Raw genomic sequence first — 13,381 nt, forward strand, 5'->3', positions numbered from 1 at the left:
GAGCCGTATACCACACTGCAGGGTAGGACCGGCCGCTGGGAGCCGTATACCACACTGACCGGCCGATAGGAGCCGTATACCACACTGACCGGCCGCTGGGAGCCGTATACCACACTGCAGGGTAGGACCGGCCGCTGGGAGCCGTATACCACACTGCAGGGTAGGACCGGCCGATGGGAGTCGTGCGATACTCGGGGCCCGACCCACAGCAATCCACATTCCACAGTAAAACCAGCAGCTGGGGAACATGGTGAGATCAACAGCTGCAGCACACATGTTATATGACCAATAGCATCTGAAGTCCGTACAAGAAGCAGCAGCTTCACTGCTAGTAAGAGCAGTAGCTGTAGAACAAGGTATCGTCAGCTGCTGGAGCCCACAGCGTGTAGGATTAGCAGCTCGAGTAGGTACAGCCCACCGCTAAAGTAATGTAGGGTTTTACCAATCTCAACGGTTGGCTTTGACTGGCGATTGTTTAATGCGGAGTGATCGAAAAGAAGATGTCAATAGCTAAAGTGCATCTGCAAGGGTGACGATACATATAAGCTACATTCAAAGTTTCATTGTAGCCTGGTTAATCGTTCCTAAGCTTCAGAAGCAGAACATACCCATGACTCAAACCGCACATTACTTCTGCTGTGGACTGTACATCAGGCCATCTGACCGCCGCGCCGGGCCGGTGTGCCGCAGGTTTTTGGCGTGCGACTCGCCGGGCGACCACAGCTGCCTGGACCAGTACAGCACTGACGGCGTGCTGCAGTTCGAGCCCGATGTCTGGCCGGCAGACGAGTGAGACACAGCTGACGGAGCTGACAGACAGCCGACGGACACAGCTGACGGACACAGGTCTGGGCAGGTCTGCACAGTTCTGGTCGTCGGCCACTGTCCCCGGTGTGCCCGGCCCTGTGTCTGTGGCGCCGATACCGTAATACTATGTGTATCTTGTGTATTTTAACCCTGTCATTACGAATTTCATTACCAAAAACTGTTCATATTTGTGCATCACTGTGGGCCGACCGCGTCGCTGTGTCAAGTTTAGCGGTCGATCCTGCCACCACCGACTGAGCAGTGCGTCTGCAGTGACGCGAGTAAGCATATTGTTGAAACGTCTCCGAGTTACAATGAAGGCGCTGGCAATGGAAATGTGCACAAAATTTCCTAAGCATATAATTTAACGATAGGTATCGTTTTAGCACCATCGCAACATATCTATAACACCAGTGGACGTTGGACCACTCCCGACAGAATTGTGGCGCAGGGTTCGCTTTATTGGATATACCTACTATGGCGATTGGGGATTAGTAGCGCCCAGACGGCGGAAGACGTCCGTGTCCATCTGGCTATACTGGTCTCTATCAGAAGCCGTGGCTGAATAGGTGTAACCAAAGACGTGTAAAAATAAACGATGTATATTTGGTTAAGATATTCTGCTCTCAGATCCATTAAAGTATCACGTCTGTTCCAACACGTTACTATCCGGGAGGTTTTGCGAGGGGTAGACACATGTAGCCAGCCGGAGCACTAGCTGCACAGGAAGCACAGGGCGCCGCGCGACCCGCGTCCACAGGCGGGCCCCTCCCCAACCCCTGCGGAGAGGCGGGCCCCTTCCCAACCCCTGTCCAGAGGCGGGCGAACGATATTGCGGTGTCTGAAGCAAGGTTATGCAGATAACGCACATAGCACTGGACGCACAAGAACATTAAGGCACTGACGTGCCATTATAAAACGACATGGGAATACTACCTCCAATCTCCAAACACTCATAGAGTTAAGCCAACTTGTCCGTTGAGGGATCTACATACTGCATAGCTTGAAAGCGGTGCCCCTCGCCAGCCACCGACAGGAAGGATGGGAGCGTTCCAAGCCGAGCAGCGCGGAGGAGCGCTGCTGGCGCGGCGCCCCGACACCCGGCGCCGGCGCCAGTCAGCCGCTCAGCTCCACTCGGCAAACGGGGAGGGACGGTGAACGCGCGCCCGCCGCAGCCGCAAACTGCAGCCCAGCGCACTGTGGCCCGTACCGCACAACGATGCTATCAATCTCTTCGTCAATAAACAAGGCCATCTACGATGTTACAGTACATACACAGGACATTATTCCCACCTTACAGCACCGCCGAGCGCATCACGACGCGGCCGCTGGCGCCGTCCGGCGGCCCTAGGCCGGCGGCGGCGGGCGCGGCGGCGGCGGTCCGTGCTTGCTCTGTTCGTGCTCGGTGATGAGGTGTTTTCCGGTGTCCTTGGCCACCCGTTTGGCGATGCCCTTGGCTCCGAGCGACTGCACGTTGTGTCCGGTCATGGCCAGGTTTCCGGCCGAGTGGAGCGAGTGCTCTGTGACGCGGCCGGCCTCGGCGCCGTACCGGTGCTCCACCAGCTGAACCGTGTTCTCCGAGATGCTGGTGGCCAGCAGCGTGGCCGCCCGCTCCAGGCCAGTGTACACCAGGCCGAAGCCGCGCACGGCGCCCGACGCCACCTCCAGAACGTCGTCCATCTGCCGGCCGGCGGGGGGGGGGGGGGGCGGCTCAGAGGGGGCGGCTCAGACAGCGACAGACCGGGACGGGAGGGGCGGGGAGGACGGACGGGATGAGAGGGGATGGCTAAAGCTGCGACAGGCAGGGGCGGGAGGTCGAGTTCCTTGGAATTCTGTCGCTAAAATTCACGCGATCTTCATGGCGAAATGTCTCGCCCGAAGACTTCTACTCCTGCCAGAAAATCACTACTGCGATATTCGAATAAGCCGGCCGAAGGCATCGTGTGCGGTGGCCCTCATTCATACTGCGACAGTGCGACAGACAGCATGATCTCAAATACCCTATCCCTCCAAAGGGTATTAATTTCATAATAAGACACCCCTTCGCTAATCTGGAATATAGGCCAGCTAGGAGAGACGCGGGGGGCTATCCACTGAACTCACCTTCCCAGTAGCGGCGTCCGGTGAACTCACCTTCCCGGCGGCGGCGTCCGGTGAACTCACCTTCCCGGTGGCGGCCGTCAGGTGAACTCACCTTCCCGGCGGCGGCCTTCTCGTCGGCCAGCCGGGAGCCCGTGATAATGCGGGTGCCCGTACGCTTCACGTGCGGCGCTATGTAGGCGGCCAGCGCCATCGTGCCGCGGCCCACCTGACCCACTGGCGACACGGGTCACACGCCACAGACACGGGTCACAAAGAGTAGACACAGGTCACACGCAGCAACATGGGTCACAGACCAAGACCACAGATAACACACCACAGACACGGGTCACAAAGAGTAGACACAGGTCACACGCAGCAGCATGGGTCACAGACCAAGACCACAGGTAACACACCACAGACACGGGTCACAAAGAGTAGACACAAGTCACACGCAGCAGACACGAGTCACCAATCACAGACACGGGTCATCGATCACAGACATGGGTCACACACAGCAGACACGGGTCACCGATCACAGACACGGGTCACAAACCACAGGCACGCCCACTGGAGATATGGTCCACGCCACCCGCAACACTCAGCAGGTTTACCCTCCGGCCCCCACCCCAACATCCAGCAGTTTCGACCGCGGCACTCACCGACATACTCGCTGACTTTGAGCGCGCCCACGGAGACCTTTTTGGCGGTCTGCGCGCCGCTCTGGAGTCGCGGGTCGATGTGGACGGGCGCCTTGGCCGGCGCCAGGTTGGACTGCAGCTGGTGGGTGCCCGTGGTCAGGTACTGACTGAGTTTGCCGGCGGCCGCCACCAGGCCCTTGGAGAGCAGCTCGGCACCTGCAGGCGCGGACAGCGGCGGGACAGGGCCGGTCAGCGTCCTACCGTGACGGCGGCGGGACAGGGCCGGTCAGCGTCCTACCGTGACAGCGGCGGGACAGGGCCGGTCAGCGTACTACCGTGACAACGGCGGGACAGGGCCGGTCAGCGTCCTACCACGACAGCGGCGGGGCCGGTCAGCGTCCTACCGTGACAGCGGCGGGACAGGGCCGGTCAGCGTCCTACCGTGACGGCGGCAGGACAGGGCCGGTCAGCGTCCTACCGTGACAGCGGCGGGACAGGGCCGGTCAGCGTACTACCGTGACAACGGCGGGACAGGGCCGGTCAGCGTCCTACCACGACAGCGGCGGGGCCGGTCAGCGTCCTATCGTGACGGCGGCGGGACAGGGCCGGTCAGCGCCCTACCGTGACAGCGGCGGGACAGGGCCGGTCAGCGTCCTACCGTGACAACGGCGGGACAGGGCCGGTCAGCGTCCTACCACGACAGCGGCGGGGCCGGTCAGCGTCCTATCGTGACGGCGGCGGGACAGGGCCGGTCAGCGTCCTACCGTGACAGCGGCGGGACAGGGCCGGTCAGTGTCCTACCGTGACAGCGGCGGGACAGGGCCGGTCAGCGTCCTACCGTGACAGCGGCGGGACAGGGCCGGTCAGCGTCCTACCGTGACAGCGGCGGGACAGGGCAGGTCAGCGTCCTACCGTGACAACGGCGGGACAGGGCCGGTCAGCGTCTTACCACGACAGCGGCGGGGCCGGTCAGCGTCCTATCGTGACGGCGGCGGGACAGGGTCGGTCAGCGTCCTACCGTGACAGCGGCGGGACAGGGCCGGTCAGTGTCCTACCGTGACAGCGGCGGGACAGGGCCGGTCAGCGTCCTACCGTGACAGCGGCGGGACAGGGCCGGTCAGCGTCCTACCGTGACAGCGGCGGGACAGGGCAGGTCAGAGTCCTACCGTGACAGCGGCGGGACAGGGCCGGTCAGCGTCCTATCCGGAGAGACGGACGCCGGAGAGCGGAGCGACGGGGAAGGGCTGCCGAGACCGGCGACGGCTCAGAGGAGACCAGGGGAGGGCTCAGAGGAGGGGAGGACTCAGAAGAGACCAGGGGAGGGCTGTCGAGACCGGGGGAGGGCCTTGGCTCTTCGGTCATGACCCGACCGGAAACGGTCTTGTTGCGTCAATCGATACGCATTGCACTGGACCTCGCATGCGTGTTGCGAGTTATTGGGTTTTCGGGTTTCTTCCAAATTAAAGACTACACTCTTTGTTTAGTGATTCACACCACCATGCAACAAGGGAGTCTGCATGTTTTTAGCATGCGAGCCACCTTTCATCGCATTCCAAAAGTTGATTTGAGTCAACTTTCGATTTTCCTCGCTGCGAGGGCTGCGAGTTTTGGTGTGTTTTGTTGAAGTCAATTTTGGTTTGTTGCGCTGTTATTGCGATAATATGCAATATTCTGAGGGTGTACCGGCTTCGCTACATTCATTTAGAATGCATTCAGAATGGTTTAATCGCTCCATGAATATTATACCCGCGAATCCAAAACCCGTAGACTCGCAACCCGCATGCGAGGTTTAGTGTCGGGCGGCCTTTAAGCTGAACACATTGCATGTGAGTTCCTCGCTCTATAAGGTCTGTATCAAAAGAAAATGTTATGTTATTACATGGCTCGTGTGCTAAATGGGTATAAACTAATTTTGAACGTTGACCGCAATTTCCACCTTTAAATTCTTTCTGAGGGATTGCATATTTGTGCTAATAACACCATGACAACGGGCAATGGTAATCCGTGCGTATATTTTACTACTTTTTCAATTTTCTTTTGAGGGGCGGCACATTCAGCAGCATTTATCAGCGAGTTGGAGCTGGCCATATAAAAAATGAATACCTACTGTATGGGTACGAGCAAAAATAAAAATATTGCCCTCTGTAACGCCGCTGTAGCCCTCGGACGAAGACCTCAACAACCATTATTGCCCTCGAAACATGTTTCGGTTTTCACGCTCGGGCAAAATGACGTCACATCAGGCTATAATTTTTACCATTGCCAGCTAAGCCATACAGTATTCATATATTGGAAAACTGCTGGTGGCCTTCTATAGCCTAGCAGGACTTTCCGAAGTGAGAGAGAGAGAGAGAGAGAGAGAGAGAGAGAGAGAGAGAGAGAGAGAGAGAGAGAGAGAGAGAGAGAGAGAGAGAGAGAGAGAGAGAGAGAGAGAGAGAGAGAGAGAGAGAGAGAGAGAGAGAGAGAGAGAGAGAGAGAGAGAGAGAGAGAGAGAGAGAGAGAGAGAGAGAGAGAGAGAGAGAGAGAGAGAGAGAGAGAGAGAGAGAGAGAGAGAGAGAGAGAGAGAGAGAGAGAGAGAGAGAGAGAGAGAGAGAGAGAGAGAGAGAGAGAGAGAGAGAGAGAGAGAGAGAGAGAGAGAGAGAGAGAGAGAGAGAGAGAGAGAGAGAGAGAGAGAGAGAGAGAGAGAGAGAGAGAGAGAGAGAGAGAGAGAGAGAGAGAGAGAGAGAGAGAGAGAGAGAGAGAGAGAGAGAGAGAGAGAGAGAGAGAGAGAGAGAGAGAGAGAGAGAGAGAGAGAGAGAGAGAGAGAGAGAGAGAGAGAGAGAGAGAGAGAGAGAGAGAGAGAGAGAGAGAGAGAGAGAGAGAGAGAGAGAGAGAGAGAGAGAGAGAGAGAGAGAGAGAGAGAGAGAGAGAGAGAGAGAGAGAGAGAGAGAGAGAGAGAGAGAGAGAGAGAGAGAGAGAGAGAGAGAGAGAGAGAGAGAGAGAGAGAGAGAGAGAGAGAGAGAGAGAGAGAGAGAGAGAGAGAGAGAGAGAGAGAGAGAGAGAGAGAGAGAGAGAGAGAGAGAGAGAGAGAGAGAGAGAGAGAGAGAGAGAGAGAGAGAGAGAGAGAGAGAGAGAGAGAGAGAGAGAGAGAGAGAGAGAGAGAGAGAGAGAGAGAGAGAGAGAGAGAGAGAGAGAGAGAGAGAGAGAGAGAGAGAGAGAGAGAGATCACCATCAGCCGCAGAGGGGCAGAGCCTGGCACGGGGCGGACAGCGCCGAGTCTGTCCGCGCCAGCAGCGGGTCGGCCGGCAGCTACTGCACCTACCGTTCAACTACAGGGAGAACTACACAGACAGCAGGGGCTGCACGGACTACACAGACAGCAGGGGCTGCACGGACTACACAGACAGCAGGGGCTGCACGGACTACACAGACAGCAGGGGCTGCACGGACTACACAGACAGCAGGGGCTGCACGGACTACACAGACAGCAGGGGCTGCACGGACTACACAGACAGCAGGGGCTGCACGGACTACACAGACAGCAGGGGCTGCACGGACTACACAGACAGCAGGGGCTGCACGGACTACACAGACAGCAGGGGCTGCACGGACTACACAGACAGCAGGAGCTGCACGGACTACACAGACAGCAGGGGCTGCACGGACTACACAGACAGCAGGGGCTGCACGGACTACACAGACAGCAGGGGCTGCACGGACTACACAGACAGCAGGGGCTGCACGGACTACACAGACAGCAGGAGCTGCACGGACTACACAGACAGCAGGGGCTGCACGGACTACACAGACAGCAGGGGCTGCACGGACTACACAGACAGCAGGGGCTGCACGGACTACACAGACAGCAGGGGCTGCACGGACTACACAGACAGCAGGGGCTGCACGGACTACACAGACAGCAGGGGCTGCACGGACTACACAGACAGCAGGGGCTGCACGGACTACACAGACAGCAGGGACTGCACGGACTACACAGACAGCAGGGGCTGCACGGACTACACAGACAGCAGGGGCTGCACGGACTACACAGACAGCAGGGGCTGCGCGGACTACACAGACAGCAGGGGCTGCACGGACTACACAGACAGCAGGGGCTGCACGGACTACACAGACCAGGGGCTGCACGGACTACACAGACAGCAGGGGCTGCACGGACTACACAGACAGCAGGGGCTGCACGGACTACACAGACAGCAGGGGCTGCACGGACTACACAGACAGCAGGGGCTGCACGGACTACACAGACAGCAGGGCTGCACGGACTACACAGACAGCAGGGGCTGCACGGACTACACAGACAGCAGGGGCTGCACGGACTACACAGACAGCAGGGGCTGCACGGCATCCTCGCAGGGTGTGGGGCCCGGCGACCACAAAAATTCCATCGGGATATCAAAACGACAAACTATACATCACTGGGTAGTGGGTAGTAGATGCAGATAAGCAGTTGGCAGACATCAGCCGGGGTTACCTATAGGGATGTGCGCAGTTCCCCGGGGTGCGCGGAGGTGCAGCAGAAGTGGAATGACGGACACGTATGTACAGTCTCTGTTGAAAGTACCGAGCCACAGTGCGGCCGTGCCAGCAAGTTCGACCGAGGGACGGCTGCAAGTTTGAGAGTCACCGACCCAATGGACCTGCGGATGGATGAGGATGTCGGGGAGGAAGGGATGGGAGAGGGCCGAACCGATTTCAGCCGCTGGTTCACCGGTACTTCCTTTCCCGTTTATCGGTACTTTCAAGGGAGACTGTACGTACACCATCGGGGCGGGCAGTTTTGTACCGGCTGTTTGGTGATCACTGATGGGTCCTATGTAAATGTCATCCGCTAAGCCTAATCATGCAATTCAACTTACAGAGGCTAATTAACATGCTGATGCCTACGCTATGCGCGGCTCTGGTTGTGATCCTTATTCCTCCAAAGTATGGCAAACTGTGTGCGGCGCCCGAGCGCCGCCAATGGCTACTGTCCCGTTGGCATAGCTCACCGGTAAGGTAGAGGTCCATAAATTCATGGCCATCTATAGAACGGGAGACATCAATACCAGAAACATCGCAGTTCGGCGGATTTTCGCGCGACAGGTGACAAACCAGCCGCAGTCCGCGTTTGGTGTCGAAATTACCACGGCAAGGCCATGGCAGAGCCACACGGACAGTGCACGCACATCCGCACACAAAGACAGGACCAGCATCAGGACGCCCACAGGGATGGTCCACTGTCACCTATGACGTATTTCTGCCTCCGCTAACGAGCGCTCAACAATTCCCGAGATCGCCACACGGACGCCTCGCCCTAACACCCCGGACACCCTCTGACCCCCTCTGACCCCCGCTCTGACCCACCTCTGACCCCCGTCTGACCCACCTCTGACCAGGCCGCCGGAGAGGACGGCCGCCAGCCGCTGGCGCTGCTCGGGGGTCGGGGCGGCCGCAGCGGTCGGCTCGCCGGGCTGCTGGACCAGCGCCGTCAGCTGCTCCAGCAGCTCCTCAAACTGGCCGCGCGCAGACGGCGCCACCGTCTCCGGCAGCAGCAGCGCCACGTGACAGCCTGCCGGCGCGCGGCGTCAGCACGGCGGGTTAACACTGAACACTGAACAGCGGACACACAGACTGCACAGCGGACAAACAATGCATTGCACAGCGGACAGACACTGCACAGCACCGCGGTCACACACAGCACCGCGGACAAACAATGCACCGCACCGCGGACAGACACTGCACTGCACAGTGCACAGTATACAGACACTGCACAGTGCACAGTATACAGACACTGCACAGTGCACAGACACTGCACAGCGGACAGACACTGCACAGCGGACAGACACTGCACAGCGGACAGACACTGCACAGCGGACAGACACTGCACAGTAAACAGACACTGCACAGTGCACAGTATACTGACACTGCACCGCGGACAGACACTGCACAGCGGACAGATTAATAAATAAATAAATAAATAAACAGACACTGCACTGCACAGTGCACAGTATACACACACTGCACAGCGGACAGACACTGCACATGTACAGACATTATTGGGACAACTCATCCGCCACTGGCCGGATCCAAGGCAAACACAACAAAGAGATGCGATACTACGAACCTTCAACTCAAAAGCTGATAACATTATTTGAGAAAAAAAAACTATCCAAGGCTCTGAACTAAAGGAAACCGTGGTTATCTTTGAGCACCATTTACAACCGAACGCGAGGAATGGACCGCCAGTAAGGCACCATAGCCTGTGAGGGCGGCCCCGGGGAGCGGGTAGCCGCGGGAGCACCCAGGAGGCGGCGCTCACCTGGCCGCTCCAGGTCCGGGAACATGTACGGCCCGAAGTTGCTGTGCAGCACCGGCGAGCATCCCGGCACCAGCGGGTACGTCCACTCGCCGCACTGCAGGAAGGCGGTCGGCGCGCCGGCCGACACCGCCCCGTCTGCCGGACGCAGCGGGCCGTCAGCGCAGCGGCGGCAGCCGGGGGACTGCCAGCCGTGTGGCCCCAGTGGCACAGCTCGCAAATGTGTATACCATTGGCGTGGGAGATCCCCGAGATAAAAGGTCACAACGGGCACCATAAAACTTCACAAAAAGCCTATCATCATCATTAACATTCAATTTACCACTAAGATTTAATACGTCAAGTGATCAATCAGCTACGCTCAACTAGATACAAAAGCATTAATACTGAATGCAAGCATTCATGGCCAGTTTCCAACCGCACGGGTCTTCGAAGGAGCAGTCGGCCGAATCGCGGACTGGGCGCCGGCCCGCCTCCCCCTGTCCCCGGCGCCGGCCCGCCTCCCTGTCCTGTCCCCGGCGCCGGCCCGCCTCCCTGTCCTGTCCCCGGCGCCGGCTCGTCTCCCTGTCCTGTCCCCGGCGCCGGCTCGTCTCCCTGTCCTGTCCCCGGCGCCGGCCCGCCTCCCCGTCTCCCTGTCCCCGGCGGCGCGGCGGCCGCGCTCACCTGGGAAGCGGCAGACCCGCAGCTCGTGCGCCGCCGTCGGCGCGCTCACCGCCCCGTCGGGCGCCACAAAGAACAGCTGAGCGCCGGACGGCAGCGCGAACAGCGTCTCGGCGTGGCTGGGCAGAGGCACGCCGTCGCCGTCGGACGCCTCGGCGATCTCCATCAGCGCGGCGGCCTGCTCCGACTCGGCGGCGGCGGCTACCTGGCGGCCGCCGACAAACGGTCTCCGTGACACCGCGGCGCATCTCACAGACACTGGGCGGCCGCCGACAAACGGTCACCTCCGTGACACCGCGGCGCATATCACAGACACTGGGCGGCCGCCGACAAACGGTCACCGCGGCGCGTCTCCGTGACACCGCGGCGCATCTCACAGATACTGGCGAGTAACGCTGCTGCGTCAGCAGGGGCTGCACTTTCATGACAACACACATAATATAACCAATAGTTTAATGCAATGACACCGGATGCGCGCTGCAGTTTCCAGCCCCCCCCCCCCTTGGCCACCATCACCACCACCACCAATAAACTATCTCGGGCTATGGAGGAGGCTACCAGCATATTGAGGTCATATGATGAACCATAATTATCCAAAGTTATCGCACAACATTTACACATGCCTTTAACCCGTGCCCCGCTGCACTGGGTGGATGGGGTGGGGGTGCTTGAACACCCCCTCTGAGGTTTTTTTTCGCCGAAAGGCTAAAAAACGGCGGCTTATACATATTTTCCCACATGTAAAAATTCCACGCCAAGGTCACTCAAGATCAGGTCACCAGGTCACTTCAAGTGACCTCACCTCATAAAAAGTTTCAATGTCTACTATAGCTACATCCAGTGACCGATCACTTTGAAACTTTCAGCGATTGATAAAAGTAACAGTATGTATAAAATGTTTATCTCTGAATTTTGATATCGGTGACCTAAGGTCAGGTCAATTTTGCGACCTCCTCATTACCAATAAGTCAATGGGAGAAAATTGAAAGGCGCCTCTTTTGAACTAACGCCATCTAAGCACTACCAAACACTGAATTACAAGTAACTATGATAAACTGAACATGAAAATGCTGTCCGTGACCCCTGTTTGTGCCCCTGAGGTCATCTCAGGTCACGAATGCTATCTAGTTTTTTTTTAGAGTTTTTTTTCGCGAATAACTTTTGATGGAAGCATGCTAGAGCGATGAAAACGCCTTAGCTGTGTTCAGCTCGAGAGTACGGATCGACTGATATGCAGCATGATCTTTTCCGGTCAGGTCATGACCTTGAACTGAGGTCAAATTTTCAAGCTGACCTTTCAGGGTCAAATTATAGTTCATTCGATGCGTCTTGAGAGGAACACGATGCTGGTGAAATCCACGGTGACTATAAATAAGCCGTGCAAAGGTTGAGTCAAAAGCTATTGCAGAAAAACTTTCCGCAAAAATCGTCTTATCAGTTTTGCCCCTGGAGGCAAAACCGTTGACGCTAGGTCACATCTGAGAGGACTATTTAGAAAAAGCGTGAATAGGGCTATCGAATGCGCTTTTCCGGGGCGCTGTAGCTCTATTAGTTCCCGAGTTATGCGTCAGCTTGTTTGAAATTGTCGACATTCGACCTGGAAATCGTGAAATTTGACCTTTAATAACCCAATTGGTGACTGATATTTGACCAGAGGCCAGTTTTACCAACAGAAAAATAGCCGGCTGCCGGATTTTTTTTTTTTTTTTGCTAAAGACCGCTTCACATACGGAGCGTGAACGCGATGGGCACGTAAGCGGATAGGGCTTTACCGTTTACGCTCCGTATGTGAAGCGGTCTTTAGCAAGAAAATTCCGGCAGGCGGCTCTTTTTCTGTTCGTAAAACTGGCCTCTGACCAAAAAAGTGACTGAAGTACTTTCGTCATTATTTTTGACGCTCTTTCCAACGTCGCCTTCCCCGTATCGCTACGAAGTCAAGGAGCCGGGCCAGAAAGGGGGAGGGGGTGTTCACCCCCCCCCCCGCAGCAGGGCGGGGAAATCCAGGACCACCAGCGTGGCGCCGGTTAAGGTTTTTGCAGTTACATGTTCAGCAGTCGAAGGTACGCACCGAAAGTTTCGTATCGACACGTAAAGTACATAGTTTCAAAGATACTGCAAAAATAAAACCGGAAGTATGACTCTGTACATACAGCCAGCCCCGCCCCTAGCCAGCCCCGCCGAGTGTTAGGGAAGCCATTGCTGTAGTGATTAGTCACAAATGTCGGCCCGGTGTCGGTCGCTGCGGTGACGTACCCGCTGCGCCAGCTGCGGACTGACGGACGTCTCCGGGGGCACGGCCGGGTACAGCGGGCCGCTGTCGGCCGGCACGTCCGGGTACAGCGAGCAGTAGGACGGCGGCGCGTCCGGCGGCGCGTCCGGCGGCGCGTCCGGCACGTCCGCCGCCGACTGGGCGTCCACCAGGCGGGTCAGCGTCTCCTTCCTGCCGGCCGATAGACGGCACCGTCAGCGGACACAAGGCCAGCGAGCGCTGCACCAACAGCGCCGCCGCACACATCGGCCGTCAGCCGCGGCGCTTAACCCGCGCCCTGCTGGGGGTCCTGGATTTCCACGCCCTGCTGGGGGGGGGTGTTTGAACACCCCCCCTTCTAACTCGGCTCCTGGGCCACGTAGCGAAACGCGGAAGGCGGCGTTCGAAAGAGCGTCAAAAATAATGACGAAATCACTTCAGTCAATTTTTTGGTCAGGTCAAAGGTCAGGTCACCAGAGGTCATTAAAGGCAAAATTTCGGCGATTTCCAGGTCGAATGTCGACAATTTCCAAGAAGCCAACGCATAACTCGGGAACTAATAGAGCTACAGCGCCGCGGAAAAGTGCATTCAATAGCCCTATTAACGCCCTTTCTGAGTAATTCTCTCAGATTTGACCTAACGTCAACGGT

The 13,381-nt window shown here is 57.4% G+C and overlaps 2 protein-coding genes across 2 annotated transcripts in view; one reads left to right on the forward strand and one right to left on the reverse strand.

The window, feature by feature from the left end:
* LOC122372528 (fukutin-related protein-like) overlaps positions 1 to 1,423 on the forward strand; it is a 34,871-nt gene extending 33,448 nt beyond the window's left edge. Inside the window, exon 8 of the mRNA XM_043349774.1 lies at positions 691 to 1,423. Coding sequence (XP_043205709.1) covers positions 691 to 793 — 103 coding nt within the window. The 3' untranslated portion in view covers positions 794 to 1,423. The remainder of the gene's footprint in view (positions 1 to 690) is intronic.
* Positions 1,394 to 12,922, reverse strand: LOC122372530 (spartin-like; the record flags this gene model as incomplete). The annotated part of the gene is made up of 7 exons (XM_043349775.1): positions 1,394 to 2,487; positions 3,002 to 3,123; positions 3,549 to 3,743; positions 8,893 to 9,075; positions 9,826 to 9,960; positions 10,486 to 10,687; positions 12,736 to 12,922. Coding segments are annotated over 7 exons (1,357 nt in total), but the record flags the coding sequence as incomplete, so codon positions are not given.
* Between the last annotated feature and the right edge of the window lie 459 nt (positions 12,923 to 13,381).

The sequence above is a fragment of the Amphibalanus amphitrite genome, unplaced genomic scaffold, assembly GCF_019059575.1.
Source record: "Amphibalanus amphitrite isolate SeventyFive unplaced genomic scaffold, NRLGWU_Aamphi_draft 001369F_arrow, whole genome shotgun sequence".
NCBI classification, from domain to species: Eukaryota; Metazoa; Arthropoda; class Thecostraca; order Balanomorpha; family Balanidae; genus Amphibalanus; species Amphibalanus amphitrite.